General features: G+C 35.2%; 2 protein-coding genes across 2 annotated transcripts; both read left to right on the forward strand.

Annotated features, from left to right (window-relative positions):
- Positions 1-458: 458 nt before the first annotated feature.
- On the forward strand, positions 459-2481 carry LOC148180144 (esterase FE4-like). The gene is made up of 9 exons (XM_088049910.1): positions 459-521; positions 556-840; positions 888-1230; positions 1270-1466; positions 1518-1692; positions 1746-1909; positions 1953-2085; positions 2132-2252; positions 2298-2481. The coding sequence occupies exons 1-9, from the start codon at positions 459-461 to the stop codon at positions 2479-2481; spliced, it is 1665 nt and encodes a 554-aa protein (XP_087906036.1).
- A 13730-nt stretch (positions 2482-16211) lies between these two features.
- Positions 16212-16989, forward strand: LOC148180145 (uncharacterized). Its single transcript, XM_088049931.1, has 3 exons — positions 16212-16332; positions 16374-16932; positions 16974-16989. Exons 1-3 carry the CDS (start codon positions 16212-16214, stop codon positions 16987-16989), a joined length of 696 nt encoding a protein of 231 aa, XP_087906057.1.
- Positions 16990-18983: the final 1994 nt, after the last annotated feature.

Consider the following 18983-nt stretch of genomic DNA (forward strand, 5'->3'; position numbering starts at 1 on the left):
CGTATCATCAACATTTCACACTTTAGAGTCAAATATTGAGTAATTGTTTTTTGCAGTTGGCCACAACGTCATCTAGAATTGAAATAAACGAAAAATTCAAAAATGACCAAAAGTGGAGTTAGTAGGTTAACACTCCTAACCGACATGTTATTTGTTATTAGATTAGATAAAATTATTATTCATCGTGATTCAGCTCGTTTAAAGACGTCATCAAATATTTCAAAATCGTCAATTTTTATAAAAATTTATTGAAAAATACAACAGCAATTCCATATTGACATTTAGCACCAATAAATTATCGACATAATAGAAGAATCTTTTTTATGAGCGCGAAAACAGTTCCAAAAATCTTATCATTTATTGGTATTCAATAAATTAGTTATAAATCTACTGATCTAAACTTTCTATATAAACATAATTTTTGTAATTAGAAAAGCAGTAGACTACCAGTGTTCATTATGGTACTCCTAAAACTCATTCTGAGCTCTGTGGCTCTTGCATTGGTCCACAGCGGCGCTGTAGTAAGCTTTACTTTTCTTGGTCATTTAAAAAGAGCATTTAAATTTTCTGTTTCAGAACAACTTGGTGGTTCAAACTCGAAACGGGGCAGTCCAGGGAAAAGAAGCCATAACTTTGGAACTGAATAAGCCATATTACTCCTTTAGAGGAATTCCTTATGCTGAACCTCCAGTAGGGAAACTGCGATTTGAGGCTCCACAACCAGCCCAAAACTGGGGACATATTTTGGATGCCACCGAAGATAAAGCCCATTGCATCCAAGGATCAGAACCAGTTCTTGGCTCAGAAGATTGTCTTTTCATTAATATCTACACTCCCACGGTGAGATCTCCCACCTAATTATGTCTGTGACAAAGTTTTTACCATAGAAACCTTCCGAATCCTGTTCGCTTCTTCCGACAATGGTTTGGATTTACGGTGGCGGTTTCGAAGGCGGCGATTCGACCTATGAACAGTACGGCCCGGACTACCTCCTGGAACAAAACGTCGTAGTGGTAACTCTGAATTACCGTTTGGGATTGTTGGGTTTCTTAAGCACTGGTGATGAGGTAGTACCTGGTAACAATGGCCTCAAAGACCAACTTCTCGCTTTGAAATGGGTCAAAGACAATATCAAACAGTTCTGCGGGAACCCCAATGAAGTCACTCTTGCAGGCCAGAGCGCAGGATCAGCCTCAGTTGCTTACCATATCCAGTCTCCACAGTCTGCAGGTTTTTTTTTGTTTCTCTTTGGTTTAACACTGTCCTTAGGTCTTTTCCAGCGGGCCATTCTACAATCTGGAGTTTCCCTAAGTTTGTGGGCGTATAGCCGCAGAGTTCCCGAGATTGTTAAACAAGTGGCGACGGATTTAGAGATCGACAGCTCTAGTTCTAGTTCTATTATTGAAGGTCTTCGAGGACTCAACTCCACCTACTTGCAAACCAAAGCATCTTCTACCATTACCAGTGTAAGTATCACGTGGTACTGACACTGTGATCTCCATCTTGTGGTTTAACAGGCGTATCTTGCTAACAACCCTCGTGAAGGTTTCGCCATTGGCCCTGTAGTGGAGCCTGATCACCCCGGCGCGTTCTTTACTGGACAGAGTCACAAACTACTCACAAGCGGACAGTTTAACAAAGTACCTGTTCTCATCGGATTTAACTCTCTGGAAGGGACATACAACTTTGAATGTAAAAATAACCAGTAATATTTTTAAAGTACCTAATCCACCGGTTTCTTGTAGTGGCGTTCCGACTGTTTCTAGTCCAGTTCGATCTTTATCCGGAGAAACTGTTGTCTCCTGACATGAACATAGCAAGTGGTAAGACTTCAGCCGCCGCAAAAGAACTGAAAAACTTCTACTTTGGATGGCTTCCCGTTAGCATGTCGAACAAGAATTTGATGAGAGTAAGGATTTTTTCTTTGATAAAAACTAGTAATTCTTTCTTAGTTTCTTAGTGATGACCAGTTCGTTCGATCCATTCGGGAATTCGCTCGCCAATTGTCAAAACATGTACCTGTGTATCTCTACAGATTTTCGTACGAAGGAGGACTGTGGGGAATCCACAATAGAACAACAGAAGGTACAGTCCTTTATTAAAAATATCAACTAACATTCTTTTTTTTCAGGCGTTACCCACAGTGAAGAATTAGGTTACTACTGGGTTTCTAGACATGATCCACTCACAGAGCACGACCTCGTTGTTCGCACAAGAATGGTGGCTATGTGGACTAACTTTATCAAAAATGGGTAAGTCAGTACGATTGAGAATGTTGGGTTAATTTTTGTGTTTAGCAATCCGACACCAAGAAAACAGAGAGCTTTGCAAGATGTAATTTGGCCGCCAATTAGTGACGTATTGAATTACTTGGATATTGGACAGCATTTGGTACCCGCTGCTGGTCCAGAAAGCGACACCATGCAGTTCTGGGATGGCTTTTATGCAAAGTATGGAAATCCTCCGTACAGTACTTATTAGAGTAGTAGTTAAGTGTTTTTTGTAAAGAGGAAAGAATAAAGTACTTAAATCACATTATTTAAAATTGACACTTTGCGCAAAAAAATTACTCATTCTTACCAAAGTTACGACAAAACTCGAGAACCGCGAACTTTAAAATAAATAAAATGGCCGAAAATCGTGATCGTCTGAAACGGCTAGGACCTATGTTGTGTTGTGAAGGCGGAAGTTCGTAGATACAAAGCAGTGCATCGTCTTTTGGGAAGAGCGTACCAACACAAAGAAATAAAAATACACCAGACAAGATGTAGTTTAACTTGTTTTATTCAGATTTTAGAAGTTTGAGTGGTTTTGATTTAAATTTTACAGCTAATTGTTCATTCTAAACATTTCAAGAATTACAAGAATTTGAACAGACTTGATCATGTTACAATATTTAATAATTTTTAATGTCAAAGGAAGTCACTTTACAAAGAAACGTTTCGGTACAAAAATGCAATAAACAAATTAACGGAAAGTGAATTACATCAAAAGAACTAAAAAAATCTCCCATTCGCTCTGTTGTGAGTGTGATCAAACTACAAAAATTATTTAAACGAAACAACAATGAATGACAACACACAATTTACCAAGTAGACATGTACAAACAATTTTTCAATACACATCAATAATAAAAGTTAATTATTTTCAAAGGCGATACACAGAAACAGGGCGAGATTATGTTTTCAGAAGACCCGAAGACAATCTTTTCTATTCCGCAAGCATAGTACAGGCGGTGTCTTATCGAGAGTACTAACAAATTATGGCCAGATTAAGAGTAACCAACATCTCACCCGCAGAAGACCCGCTAGTTAGGTGAACCCTGACTACCCCGCGAGTCCCACGTAACAAGCTTCCAGCACTGGAGGGTTTTCGAAAGTCAAAAATCAAAGTTTAATTTTGAATTGATCACACTCTAAAAAGAACATACTAACATTAACGCGAGAGGCTGTTTGTTATGTTGAGTCTTTTGTGACGAAGAAAATCTAGAAAGAAGAATTGGGTTCGGACAAGTACAGAGCAGCTAAGAAAACAAGGGACATACATAAAATACATGAACATATAAATTTTCAGTTTCAGTTTCAATAAAATACAATGTCGTGGACTTTAGGAAAAATGTACTCGTTGTTGCTCACGAATGACACAGAGTGATCCAAAAAGACATTCCCAGTTAATTTGATAAATTTCACAATTTCTCTAAAATCCTATTCTATTTTTCAATTCTTCGAACTCACCAGTATAAATTCCTTGAACAGAATCGAATAAAATTCCAGTTCCCAAAACTATCGGGTTTCCACGAATCTAAACTACTTATTCACGTGGCTTATAGGACGGCGAGCGAACACTGGTTGAATCCAGACGTTTACGTCACCGAAAAAAACGCGTTACTTTAGAATTGTCCAGAAACTAGCTACTTTACATGAATCTGGAGTGACTTCCTTATTACGACAACAAATGACAAAAATGATTACAGACCAAAAAGGTGACCACACACCAGCGCCTCTACAAGAAGCTCTAAAATATTCACAACACTCCCGTTAAAGTTAATGAGTTAAAAGAAAATTGTTTAAAAGATTTTGGCAAACTACCAATTCTTAACAAAACACAAAAATAAAAAATTAAAACAAAATAGGAATTAAAATTAAAAAATTTGAAAAATTTGGCAAAACGCACTCGATAAAACATAACACCTTGGTAGTTCCCAAAGTCCCTATATCTATAGGTCTTAGCGAGTCCACTAATCGCGTTTCCATGTTGATGACGTCAAAACGGTTCGCCTTTTGGCGCGAAGATTGAATACATTGCTCAGCAAGTAAATTGCAGTACACCGGTGTATTTTTGCGTGAATGTATTTTCACTTTTGACACTCAATTCAGTCATAAACTAATTCGACCAAACAAGCTTTTTTTAAGGTTTCATGACGAGCACAAGTGGTGTCTCCAATCGCTGCTTGACCCAAGTGCCTCTAATGAGAATAGTAATTCGCACTTGGCTAATCAGTATCAAAATGCTTTCAAATGTAAGATCGGAAGCTGCGCTGTCAGAAAAGTTTGGTCTTACCTCACCATTTTCTTCCACAACCACGTGGGGAACACCAAGAAAACCTCAAGATTTCACACATTTTGAAATGGTCTGCCATATAGCAATTTCTGCCAGGAAATGGTGAGGAACACAAAACTTTTTGACAATACAACTTCCGATCTTTCAATGAATGAAGTTTTTGTCATTGAATTATTTGTGTCCCAGGACTGAGTGTCTTAAGATCCTGGGATATTTGTGATGTGTTTTTCTTCAAATAGGAGGTAAATACGATGATAATGAGCAGGTATAAGACCCAAAAAGAGACTGAAATTTTTTTTTTTTGGGTAGAGGACCAATCATACAAATGCGCCACTGCTCTCTGTAGGAACCCTGTCGAATTAAATGACACGAACCGTTATGACGTCACATTCCCTCTCGCCCCCCGTATCGGCACCCACCCATACTTGGCAACTCGCTCAGACCTATAGATTTAGGGACTTTGGGTAGTTCCGAAGTCGTACCAAGAATGAATGAATGCCTCCGGCGTCGCCCGCCTCCTCCGCTGTGGCGGCGGTGAACTCCCAAGTCCACCAACCTCTTAACACAAACATTCCTGCTGTCGTTGTGGCGCAAAAAGTTTGAAATTTGAATTTGAAGTGGGACACTGCAACCGAAACCGCTGACGTGTTTGTCCAAGCTCTTGGACATTACCTTAGATGCAAGAAACTACCAACGCACAAAAGAAAGGTATTACTGTGAACCATATTAAATTTATCACTAATATTTCATGTTGTAGTGTTATGAGGTAGTTTGGTATTCCTGGTGCCATTGGTTTTGTGGATGAGACGCACATTGCCATTACACGTGAACGTGAACACCAATATCTGATTAGAAAGGGTTTTCACTCCAAAAAACGTGCAACTTGTAATTGTTTTTCTTCTTTTATTTCTTTTGATAAATTACCTTATTCCTTAGATCTGTGATTTGAACTACAACATTTTAAGAATAAATGCCCAGTATGGCGGAACTTCACATGACGCCTTTATTTTTCGGAACAGCCAAGTTAATGTTCGGTTAAATGGAGACCATAGAAGAGGCGAGTGAACATCTCGGCTACTGGCTAGTTAATAATAACGTGATCAATCTGAAAATTACTCCTACTTTTGTAAGCGACTCTGGCTATCCTCTTTTGCCGTATTTACTTAACCCCATTTAGAAACGCTCCCGAAAACGGCCCTGAAGCACGCTTTAATATGGCACATCAACGCGGACGTTCTTTGTCGAAAGATGTATTGGTGTGCTAAATTTTCTATGCCTTAACTCAGAACGTGTGCTGAGATACTCTCCGGAGAAAGCTGGAACGATCATCCATGGTTCGGAGAGGTTTACCTCTTCCAGGCGAACGTGAAATTGCGGCAAATATTAATGCACCCAACAATGAAATTCCAATTGAGGATAAGCAACAGGGGAACCAGTTTATTGCCATCCTCAAGAGAAGACATATTGCTGAAAATTATTTTGAAAATTAAATTGACTTGCTTAGTTACCACAAAATCTGTTTACTCTTAGTCTACTCTTACCCAACGCTTTCACCACTACCATTAGTACGCATGACCAAGGATTATGACGCAAACGTGTTGTCCTTGAAGAACACTTTTACATTCAATATCTCACACCAGTATAATTGCCTAACAAATTCATTTATTTTGAGTTAAGTACTTAATCAGTTCAACTGTTACATAAATAAAAAACTCCTTTATTATTTATTATTGACATCTGTCAACAATTTTGGTACCTCAGAAGAATAAAGGTCTATCTCCAATTTTTGTGAAAACTGAGTTAAATAATGATTTGTATTACTCTTTACATCTTCTTTAAGGCAGAGAAAAATAATCCCCATCAGATGAAAAACAAACGATTTTAGGTTTCTATAAGAACCAACTCCTTATAAGTCTACATTTCGAGGTAATTTTTTTACTAAACCTATCCAAACTTATTCAAATTGATGATAAACGTAAGTATATTATATGGGGATACTACAAAAGGAAATTCGGGTATTGTAACATCTCATGAAATGGTATACAATAAAACAGTTTTTTAAGGTTAAATAGTCCATAGAAGTTGCTGAATTTGAGTTAATTTTAATATATCTTTGTTAGTCATGATTCCTAATAACTTATTAACTTTTTTTGTAAAAACATTGTAAATTTTTATTGAAAGTTTCTATTACTAGGCGGAATTATTATTATTACTAATTATTACTAGGTCCAGATAATCTAATTTTTCTTAGAAGCATAAGGGACGAAGTGTAAAGATATGCCCAAAAATAGTAAATTTTGTTATACGGCAGAAAAGTGGTACTTTTTGTCGAGCAATTAAATTGCAGTAGCGAGGCGAAGCGTAGCGTAACCGAGCGTATGCAAAATTGCGAGACAGCAAAACCACTTTTCTGCCAAATAACAAAACTACTTTTTCTCCAAACGTTAATTTCAGTTCCACGACGGACAATTAGTGAACGCAAATTGAACTATAAACATGGATGGCTATGCATGTAGTTGTCATTGATGACATTTACTGTGTAAAATTTTCGTTTCAAATTCAAAGGGTTTCAAAGTTAAGATCGTGCAAGTGCCATACAAAATGTAAGTCTCAAATAGTAACCGTCACAAAATAGTATTTTACATGATTAGTGCGAGAATACAATTTTTGCAGATAAGTGAGACTCTTTCAACACGAGTGCGCCCCGCGCAGGAGTGAAGGAATGTCGCACGAATCAGGCAAATTTATTCCCGCACGTCTCTTGTTTAACATTTTTTGCACGAAGTTTGTAACAAATTTTCGCCAACATATCTAGTTCGCATTTGTTGGTATAAAAAATCAAGTTGCTGAAGTCGGTAATTGCTTTTCCAGTTGACAGTCGTCAATTCTATCAAGCAAAAAATTAAAAATAAAGATTTGTATTGATTTGTACCATGTCTTTGGAAGAAGAGCTTGAATTCGAGTGTACACCACCCGAAGAGAAAAGTGCGGCAACTGCTGCAATAAACAATTTATTGCCGACAAAATATCGCCCCAGATATGAGAGTACGTTTTTTCAGTTTGTCAAATGGTGCGAAGATAAAAAGATCAAAAATTACTCTGAAAACGTCTTGGTGGCCTATTTTGAAAAAATAGGTTCTACTAAATAAACATTGTGGCCAATTTATAGGATGATACGATCTTGCTTGAATTGAAATTAAGAAGGATATAGATATCTCGAAACATCCAAAATTGCTTGCCCTTCTTAAAAGGAAAACGGAACATCACATTCCAAAAAAGTCACAAATACTTGAAAGAGAACATATTACAAAATTTTTGACAGAGGCCCCAAGCAAAGAATATTTTTTGATGAAAGTAAGTGGTTTGTCTTTATTCAGAAATTTACATTCAAAAATTTACCATTTATATTTTAGACGATTTTGATTATGGGGATTTATGGAGCCTGCCGCGGAGAAGAAATTTGTAAGATGATGATTGGTGATGTTATCTTTAAAGATGACATAATTTTGTTTTCTATTCCTGAAACAAAAACTAAGGTTAAACGGGAATTTTCCATAACCAAAAGGGAATGGGTCGAAATAATAAAGCAATTTGTGAAATTAAGACTACAAGTTGTGACTGACAACAGGAGACTATTTCTAACTTATCGTGCAGGAAAATGTATAAATTTATCTACTGGTATAAACACCATTGGGCAAATTCCATCATTGATCGCCAAATATCTTGAACTTCCAAACCCATCAATTCAAATGAACCCAAAACGACGATTTCTCGCTGATTTTCGTTGTTTTCTATCTTGAATTCGCAAAGAAGCGCACGAAATCTACAAAATCATGACTTTTTACCAAGATTCAACGGCTGAATTGCAAGAGAACAGCAGAATTCTGCACGAAATCATCAAAATTCTTACAGAAAACCGCATATTTCGATGCAAAACGACGATTTCTCGCCGATTTTCGTTGTTTTCTGGCTTGAATTCGCAAAGAAGAGCACGAAATCTACAAAATCATAACTTTTTACCAAGATTCAACGGCTGAATTGCAAGAAAACAGCAGAATTCTGCACGAAATCATCAAAATTCTTACAGAAAACCGCATATTTCGATGCAAAACGACGATTTCTCGCCGATTTTCGTTGTTTTCTGGCTTGAATTCGCAAAGAAGAGCACGAAATCTACAAAATCATGACTTTTTACCAAGATTCAACGGCTGAATTGCAAGAAAACAGCAGAATTCTGCACGAAATTATCAAAATTCTTAGAGAAAACCGCATATTTTGATGCAAAACAACGATTTCTCGCCGATTTTCGTTGTTTTCTGGCTTGAATTTGCAAAGAAGAGCACGAAATCTACTAAATAATCACTTTTTACCAAGATTCAACGGCTGAATTGCAAGAAAACAGCAGAATTCTGCACGAAATCGTCAAAATTCTTAGAGAAAACCGCATATTTCGATGCAAAACGACGATTTCTCGCTGATTTTCGTTGTTTTCTGGCTTGAATTCGCAAAGAAGAGCACGAAATCTTCTAAATCATCACTTTTTACCAAGATTCAACGACTGAATTGCAAGAAAACAGCAGAATTCTGCACGAAATCATCAAAATTCTTCACCAAATTCATCAATATACGTGCCATTGTTTTCGTACGAGCAGTGCTACTTTACTAGCAAACAAGGGACTTGACTTTCTAGCCGTTAAAAGACATGGTGGTTGGAAATCTTCCGCAGTAGCGGAGGTATATATCCAAGATTCTTTAAAAAATAAAATAGAAGTAGCAGACACTTTGACAGACAAGGAACCTGTAAGACCCAATTCCAACAATTCGTACAATATTAGTAACGCCGTGAGAACTGAAAACACTGCTGGAGTTTCTGGTCTCTCTTTTGCTTCGTGCAGCAACTATACATTCAACATAAACATCTATAATAATAAAAATTAAAAGTATTCAGTATACTTACTTGATGACCAACATCGATTACTTGAGTATTTGTAAAATAAAACGTTTCACAAAAGCTTAATTTTATTAATCGTTAAAATCATAAAACTTGTTAATGTTATTTTGAGGTTATGTTTTTACAAAAGAGCAACAATGATTAAGTTGCTAATAGATGGCGCTGATGGAATTTTTCTCAAAAAATATTAATTTTCTTGTAATTTGTTAACTTATTTAAATAAATATTAGGGGAAGAGGGTCCCAATGGGGGGCGTGTTTCTTTAAATATGTAGTAACCGATATTTTCTATTTGGTTTCTATAGCAAAATTTTTGCGTGCATGTTCCCGCACTAGAGCTCGAAAGCCTTAGTTACCGGTGATGGTTGCTATGCGCGAAATCGTTGTTCCTGATCTATGAGTGAAAAAAGTACTTTTTTTGCCTAGGCAGACAAAGTGCTTCCATGTCAACAAGCGCTTTTCATGACTTATAACAAAATTGCCAACTTTACTGTCTAGAAACGACTAAAAATAGTGGCTTTTAGTGACGTTAAGAGAAAAAATATTTTTGGATTAAAAGTTACGACTATTACGCACAATTTGAAATAAATAGTCATCAATAACTCGCAATTCGCTCTTAAATTGCATATTTGAAAAGAGATAAGTAACAGCAAGGTGTTTTTTTAGAATACCTTTTTTGTTGATTTTCTTGAAACTATGATTTATGGAGATAAGCCCTTATGCTTCTGAGGTACCGATTTAATGATTCGTTCTTGTCCCACCACCAGCTTTTCCAGCAGCTGCTCCTGGCGTTGCTTGGCTTCCGAGCAACTGCTGCAAGACCACCACTTGATCTCCGCGGGAACGATTGAAGTCTTCTTTGCCAGATTTTTGGTGTCAGATTAGAAAAGTTTCAGTCACACGTTGGTAATTCTGATTTTGTCATTAGTGTTTGACCTTAAACCTATTGAAAACTATGTTATGCACACTAAGAATTGTATCAATATCATTTAATTGGGGAGCTATAAATGATCGGTTTTACCGCATTCATATTGTGGGAATCTCCACTTGATGTAAAGTCCGTTTTTTTTTAACACCAACACCGCAATCTTCCCCTGAGTTACAACCGGCAGTTGCCTAGGAAGATTTTTGGTGAGAAAATAGTTGTAAAATTTTTGACATTTCTGAAAATTAGGCAGTGTTTCCGTTAAAAACGTTTCTTTTACAGCTTATTGGATTGCAAATCAAAGGATTTAATAATAGTAAAAGGACTAGGCACAGCCTGAAAGGGCGTTTTGTGTAATCAAATTGTCAATTAGGCAGCTAACCTATGCTAACCTATCGACGATGTTGCCGGTTGTAAAGTGCTGGGAGAGTGCGGTGTTGGTGGTTATAAAAAAAAACGGACTTTACTATCGCTGTCATTCATTTTGACATTCAAATAGCTTATCACACGAACTGCTGTATTAGTCACTGTGCAAAACGTTTCACTTCCCAGGAATGAAAGGAATTCATCGGCTTGTTTCGAAGATATGGTTCCTTTTGCAGTAAAATCACTGAAAAATCTATGAAACTATTGGAATGTCAGGCAGACTGACTAAGGTCACTAGATCAAAATTTCTGTTTCATAAGGTACGGCCAATGTTTCTCGGTGCGCAACTGAAGAGAGCTGTCTCTCTTGCCCAAAGAAACAATGATTAGAAGGAGACGCAAGATTCTAGGGAATTGTCATAAAATTGTTGACGTAAAATTTGCCATCGACAAAAATTTAAGGTTATCTTAAAATTATTTGTTTAAAATACACTTAATAAACCGTGGGTACAAAAAGAAAATTGGTTCCAACATTATAACAGACTATGAGAATACGTAAGAGGTGAGCTAAACGACATTAGGGCCGATTACATTTTGCCACGTTAAAGAAGAGCAACACTCAGTAAAGTTCTTAGACTTCAAGCACTGTCTTTGGCAATCTCCAACGATTCTACGTGTATGCAGTAACGCCCTAATTAGAATATGCTATCAGCACTTTTTATATTGTAGCATATGCAGACAATGGGTCGTATGAATAAAAACGAGCACATGCTCGAGAGAAGATGCTCTAGAGCGTGAGCCTGAAGTACGAGCATCTTCTCTCATTCATATGAATAAAAAAAGCATGTGCTCCAGTCAGTACATACTCGCTTGAATCGGAGCAAGTGCTCTTATGTAATAAATGTCATATAGCTGTCACGACTGCATCAAGTCAAAAAGTCGCATTAACAGAAAGTGCTTAGAATGGATACCAGCTCAGAAGAAGAAGACGTTTAACGCAAGAAACAACATTTTCCCAAAAGGCTTTTGTAGAAGTACTGAGTCAGTTTCTGGTACTGTTTAGCAAATCGCAAAAAATCCCAAAAGGTCCCAAAAAGTTCTCTGCCATTCACTTTACATTTTCTTGTTCAAATCAATGTAATTGTTTGAAAATTTTCCGTTTTTGGTCTCTTCTATTACAGTAAAACTTTTGGTAACGGAAGGGCCCCATAAATTCGGCCATAATTTTTTCTCAAACGATGTGAGTTTGACACTGAACAAACTCAACTTTTAGTGAGTATTAGTCTGTCAGTGTTAAGCATTTGCTTACTTTTATTCATAGGGAAATCGAGTACTTGCTCATGACAGTCAGTACATAAAAGCACATGCTCAAGCAAACATATGCTCATACTCTTTTTAATCATACGAATTGGAGTTTATACTCAAAAACTGTGAGAATTGAGCATATGCTCACTTTTATTCATACGACCCAATGTGGTAATAATGATGTGATGTATGTAAAAAGAACTGAGAGAAAGCATTACATGGAAAATGCAAGGGACACATATAGCGAGGAAATACATGAGCAGCATATGAAATCGTTGGGAAAATAATTCTGAAACAACCACAAAGGCAATCAAGAAGAAGTACAATTTACAAGTTTGAATGTTAAGAGATAGTGAAGATGAACAACACTGAAATGCAGATACCTGGTGAAAGGCAGATTGTTGCAATGAAACCTTGCGATTTTCATATAAACTAACAATAAACCAATTGCAAGTGTATAGATGGATAATGATACTAATCATATACTCATATTTATAAGTAAAACTATAAGATGGTGTAGTGTAACTGTAAGTAGGTGGGAAATTGGGAAATATATGTATTCACTAAGAACTGAAGCAGCAGTAGTTAAGAGACATCAAAGATTAATTTAATAATTTTGTGTGTTTGATGAACCAAAAACACAAAGTGATTATGAAAAATAAGAAGAGAACAGGAAAAAAATGATTGAACAAGACGAATAAATTGAGTGATTTGAAAGAACTCAATATTTTCAACGATGTACATACGTATTACATAGTTATTAATTAATGGCATGTGTAATTTATTTATTTAAATCTATTGTTATTAATTTATTTTAGGTAAAATAAAGATTCAACGTTGTATCCAAAAACCAAAAAAATAGTGCAGCATATAACTTAAATACATTAATTTTAATCGATCTTTTATTCTACTACATTTTCTCTATGAATGTGTAGCTATAAGTTAGCCCCCATGCGTTTAAGAACCTTCGTACGCCACATTGAACTGTAGAACCAGTTTTGCATATCTTATGTATATTTCATGTCCCATTGCATTTTCAGTGTTCCCATTCACTATGAGGAAGCATCATCAGCAGCGGCTTCAAACCAATCATCTTCTGCCGCTGATGTTGAAAGCGATGCTGTATCTCCCTTCTGAAGCTGTGTATCTGCAGTGTTCAAGTGTTCAGTGTAATGACTGTCCCACAAAACATGTAAACTTACATAAGCTTTCAAAAAGCTTGATGTTTACTTGACAAAATAACTTAAATTCATAAGTTTGAAATAAACTTGTAATATAATTTAAATTGTAAGTTTCCATCTACACTGAATAGCAAAGTTGCAACAAGGGCTCGTATGAATAAAGTCGAAGTAAATGCTAAAGCTTCAAGTATGTAGTATATACTTGGCGAATTGAAGTATATACTTAGTTCCGGTAGTATCTACTACAAGCACATACTTCGACTGAAGCAAGATGCTAAACGGATCAAGCATCTGCTTCTCCATGAAGTATATACTTTTTAAAATTACCAATAAAAATGTATTAGAATAGAATATCGTTAATTCACCTTTCACGAGATTGAGCATTAAATACAAATTAACGGAATATTGGAGTGTGTTACGGGGCTACCTACATTATCGAAAATAAAGGGTAAAAAAAATTCTAAATAGCAAAATTTTGTGAATACTACATACATACATTGGATTCTGCTTTAATAATAATTTTAAGTTATTAGACAATTAAATCTCACTTCTATTTCTCTTATTTTTCTTAACCTTTCTTCGTTTCGCATTTAAAAAGTAAAAAAGAAACTATAGATTCTTTTTTAACAAGAAATGCAAACAAATTCGCTTATTCAGGGTGCGTAAAGTAGTATGCAGTATATGTATATGCAGCTTCTGCCCCATAAATGAAACAAAAAATCCTAATAATATTTTTAACAAAACCGAAAAATATAATTGGAATTTGAATTGAAAACTTGTTACAGATATCTGGCAAAGCCGAAAGTTTAAAAAACCAAAGATGATCACTAATTTTGGATTTTTTAAGCTGTCTGTTTATTATCAAGACGCAAAGAATGTCAAATGCAATGAATGCTGTACCAAAACTATTTTCAAAACGCTTTTTTGTAAAAACTGAACAGTTGAGAAAAAAATGGCATTAGAAATTTCGATTCCATTTGTTAAGACCAATACATTCTGATAGTCATATATTCTTTTTAGCATATTATATACACAGAAAATGTTGTAGCATTTGCCTCGAAGTTGCTTGCTTACCAACTTCAGAGAATGCTTCATTTATCGGCCGTAAGTGTAGTAGATACTCCTACTTCGTCAAAAAGTAAATACTAAAGGAAAGCGTAGTAGATGCTAGACGAAAAGTAAGTTCCGGTAGTACATACTTCATCGTCAAGCATATTCTTCGCGGGTGTAGTATTACCTACACTTTCAGCGAATGCTTGAAGCATTAGCATTTACTTCGACTTTATTCATACGAGCCAAAGTGTCCTACGAAACTTTACATTAACTTGTTTTGGTAAGCTTATGGCAAGCTTACAGAAAGTTGATATGGTAAGTACAAATGAAAATGTGCGCATGTGCGTGTATCATTTCGAACAAGCAACTAAGCATTCCTATTGAAAAAGAGTCGTTTGTTCTGGAAGCTAAAATTCGTTCCCAATGGATTCCTCCAATAAGCATCCATCGTCAAGTGTAAGTGTTAAACCTCTTATTTATTGTATAAACCTAGTTCTAATTTTCTTTGTATGTATTTTTTAACCTTATTTTGATTTACTGTCAGCGTGCCATGTAGGTTGTAAGGGAAGTTGTAGATAAGTTTATTAATATAAATGTACAGTTATTACTAAATACAGTCGACTCCTCTTAATCGGGACAAATCATGAAAATGTATTTTGTCCTAATAGTCTGAAGGTCCCAATAAACCGGAGATCAGCAAAAACTTAAAAAAAATATGTTTTTTTTCTAATTGACTACAACTACAAGGTCGTCTAAAGGCATTCCTTCATTCTCTTTTTGCAAAAAAAGAAACTTCTGTATCCGAAAACGTGCTTCTGACAAACACCGATTAGATTTATTATAAGGCGGTGTAATTTTATTTAAGAGTTCTTGTCCTTTTTCAAAAATTTTAAATCCTTCAATTTTAAATGTTTTTATTTATAGTAAGAATTTTATAACTTTGGTTTAACTCCGCCCACATGAACAAATGACGATTTGAATTTGTCGAATCAAGAAATGGCTAGTGTCACAATTAACAAGAAGATTTGCAGTCTTGCAGAAATTCAATTAATCGTGAAACCTTTGTCGATTTTTATGCTGTTTCATCTTCTAATGTTTGGACAGATCTACCCTGAGTTCAGACAAATATTAACGATATATCAAATTGTTGCAGATTGAATCAGACTTTCATCCAAAATTCTATTGGCCTAAATGGTTAGGCGGAGTTAAACCAAAGTTATAAAATTCTGACTATAGAAATAATTATTCAATGTTGCTTTTAGAAGCCCTATTTGTTTTAAGGTTTTCCCGGAAATGTGGGGATTATATATTACGGAAATCGACATACCTAATACCCTCGAACTGAGTGCAATGGGTGTGTCGGATTACACAAGTTATATTTGATATTAGTTTATGCTTTTTCTTTGGGCTTCTGGCATAGATTAGGACTGCTTATTACTTCAATCGCTTACATTAGGATGATTTAAAAAATAATTTATTGGTAATTAAAGAAACAAATTTATGGTATAATGTAAATAAATAAATTGTTCTAGTACTATAAAGACGAGAGAACCATTTTCAAAAATGACTGTTAAACATCGAAAAAGCATTTTAAAAAGGCTTCAGCAGAAACGCAAACTAGTAGTTCCTAAACAGAAGAAGAATCACACCGAGTCCACATCTGCTCTGAAAAGTGACGAATTAACTGTGAACAGTGAACGACTATTAGGAATTCCCAGTCAAATGCGATGGATATAAACGATTAAACGACAGCATATTATACACGCAGCCAACTTTGGCTGATGAACTTAGAAATTGAGCAATTGGAGAACAAGTTACACAAAAGTCGTTTAATAACTTGTTACGCATTTTAAAAATAAACAAGAAAAAAAGATGAGTTTAATAATATGCCAAATGATTGTCGCTCTTTGTTACGTAAAACAGAAGTTTAGACAACAAATGGCCTTTATTACCATTTCGGAATTGCCGAAGGGATTAAACACATTTTCAAACTGTACAACTTTAAATTAGACAGTGATGAAAATATTGAAATAGATATAAATATAGATGGACTTCCTATTGCTCTTAGATCCTATACTCAGTTGTGGCCCATCTTGGCTTGCATAAATAGAGAAGAACTTGACCAAACTCCATTCATTGTGGGTATTTTTTACGGTCTCCATAAACCGCAATCAGCGGAGTTTTTTTTAAGAGAGTTAGTAGTTGATTTTTTAAAATTAAATGAAAATGGGTTTGAGTACGAAAGGCATCATATTAATCATATTAAGTTGAACAACGTTATTGCAGATGCTTCAGCAAAGTCATTTTTGTTGAGAGTAAAAGGGCATACCGGATATTATGGGTGTACCAAATGTATAGTCGAAGGTGAAATGATACAAAGAAGGATGACATTTCCAGACACCAATTGCGCTTTACGAACTGACACTTTATTTCGTTCAAGAGGCTATAGAGATGATGGTTATCACACTACTGAATTATTCACACCATTAGTTGACATTCCAAACTTTGATCTAAATGATCAAGTGCCCTTATATTATATGCACATTGTGTGTTTAGGCGTAATAAAAAAGGTTGCTTTTCTTCTGGTTTCGTGGTAATGCAGAACAACGATTGACTAATACGCTCATAGAGCAGGTGGACGAAAAACTGATGGAATTTAGAAAATGTGTCTCTCGTAACGATTTTTCAACACTACCAAGAAGTATTAAAGAGCTAGAACACTAGAAAGCCGTAGAATACAGACAGTTTTTGTTGTATAGTGGTCATGTAATTCTTTTACATAAATTACCCCATCGAAAATACAAACATTTTCTTGCTTTTCATTGTGCGATTAGAATACTTTGCAGTCACAAGCTGTGTATTGAATTGAATTCATTTGCATCCAAAGTATTAAATTATTTTGTTAAAAACAATGGCGAGCTGTATGGGGATGAGTTTGTTGGTTACAATGTGCACAATCTAATTCACTTGAGCAGGGATGTGTTACGAAATGGAGATTTGGATAAATTTAGTTCATTTAAATATGAAAATTATTTGGGAAAAATAAAACATATGATAGCAAAATCTAACTATAAACCTTTCCATGTTTTAATAAACAAAGAATCACAACAGCGTCAGATGACATCTTGCAAATCTGTGAAAACAATAAATAAACCGATATTGTTCAATCAAATTTCAGTCGCAAGAGAACAGTTTTGTGCGAGGTTTTAAAAAACTAGAGTACAGAAATTTAACTTTTGGTGTCGATTCGCGAAACTGCCATTGTATTAGTAGCCGAAATATGTGCGATTATTGAATGTGTAAAACAAATCAAATTTATATTAAATATCACAGATATAAAATTTTTAACAGCAATTTTGACCGTCCTTGTTCATCCAAAACGTTTTACTGTGGTTATGTTACAAATTTATCGTTGAATTTTGAACTCTGCCCCATTGGAAAAATTGAATCTAAAAGTATTTTTTATAATAATTATATAGTCTGTCCAACGAATAAATAGATGACAGTTTTCTAACCAAATCTGCGCGATAAAAACTAGTACCAACAACCGCCAAATTTAAAATAGTTGTCATGATGCGAATTTTAAAATTCATTATTTTTACTAAATTTACTGCTATAAAAATGGTTCCTATTCCTTGATTATAGAAAAGGAATCAACCATCTGACTAATTCGGTGTTTTATCATTAATTTGCTAACGTAGAGAAAACCTCGAAAATCCTCAATTTTTATACACTTTAAAGCTGTGTGCCAGGTTAGTCCTTCCGCCAGGAAATCAAGAGACACACAAAATTTATTAGCAGTCCAGTTGTTACAAATCTTTCATTATCAACATTTTAATTAAGAAACTTCGGTCAAGTTGACCAACAGATCTTGAATCTACTCATCATGGATCTTGCAAAAGACAATTTGCACAAGAGAAAAAGCAAAGAGAAAAACTAGTAATTAAACACTATTTTACCAATAAAACTCAAGAAACAGTGCAAACAGTGGATCTTAAAGTGGTCAAGAATGACGAATGTCAGTGAATGTCAAATCATTGACAAATTTCTAAAAAAGGCGGGAAGGCGTAGTTGCATAACCAACTTAAATCGAGATTAATATCCCCAAAAAGACGGAAAATTCTAGAGTATTTCAAGTTGCCATGTTTCATGCCATACAATTCAAATCATCCTATTTACTCGCTGGATTTACTTATATCTTATCGTTAATTTAGATTTATAAGTTCTAGGACCCCTGTACATACATTTATATTCCATTTATTATTGAAATTATAATTATAAGTGTATATTATATTATATTATGTACCGGGTGTTCCAACGACTGCTGAACATAGGGAAATAACATGGGAAAATGAATTTTATTTTTTTCCTGTTCTCTCGAACTTCCAAATTGAATTTGGTCAGGTCAGGCCAATTATTCTTTGAATGATTCTCAATCAGACCGAATTTTTTTAAATTCGATGCTTTTACGGCATTATTAAAAAAATCAAATTAAAAACGGTTAATCTTAAAGTTCCCGCAGAAATGTCGGTACATTTGAAATTGAATATTTGTCATTGTGACAGCAAAGTTAATCACCGTGAGTCCAAACTAACCTCACTTTTTAAAGATTTGGAGATTCGTTTTGGAGGACTAACAACGATG

The sequence above is a fragment of the Gnatocerus cornutus genome, chromosome 1 (genome assembly GCF_029298725.1).
Source record: "Gnatocerus cornutus isolate USDA-ARS CGAHR chromosome 1, icGnaCorn1.1, whole genome shotgun sequence".
NCBI lineage: Eukaryota > Metazoa > Arthropoda > Insecta > Coleoptera > Tenebrionidae > Gnatocerus > Gnatocerus cornutus.

Bases quoted from the DNA above. Each gene is read 5' to 3' on its own strand.
- LOC148180144 (XM_088049910.1), top strand. From the start codon at position 459: ATGGTACTCCTAAAACTCATTCTGAGCTCTGTGGCTCTTGCATTGGTC. The intron at 841-887 runs GTGAGATCTCCC...TTTTTACCATAG, and splicing joins TTAATATCTACACTCCCACG to AAACCTTCCGAATCCTGTTC. The intron at 1,231-1,269 runs GTTTTTTTTTGT...CACTGTCCTTAG, and splicing joins CCAGTCTCCACAGTCTGCAG to GTCTTTTCCAGCGGGCCATT.
- LOC148180145 (XM_088049931.1), top strand. From the start codon at position 16,212: ATGAGTTTAATAATATGCCAAATGATTGTCGCTCTTTGTTACGTAAAA. The intron at 16,333-16,373 runs GTACAACTTTAA...ATATTGAAATAG, and splicing joins ATTAAACACATTTTCAAACT to ATATAAATATAGATGGACTT.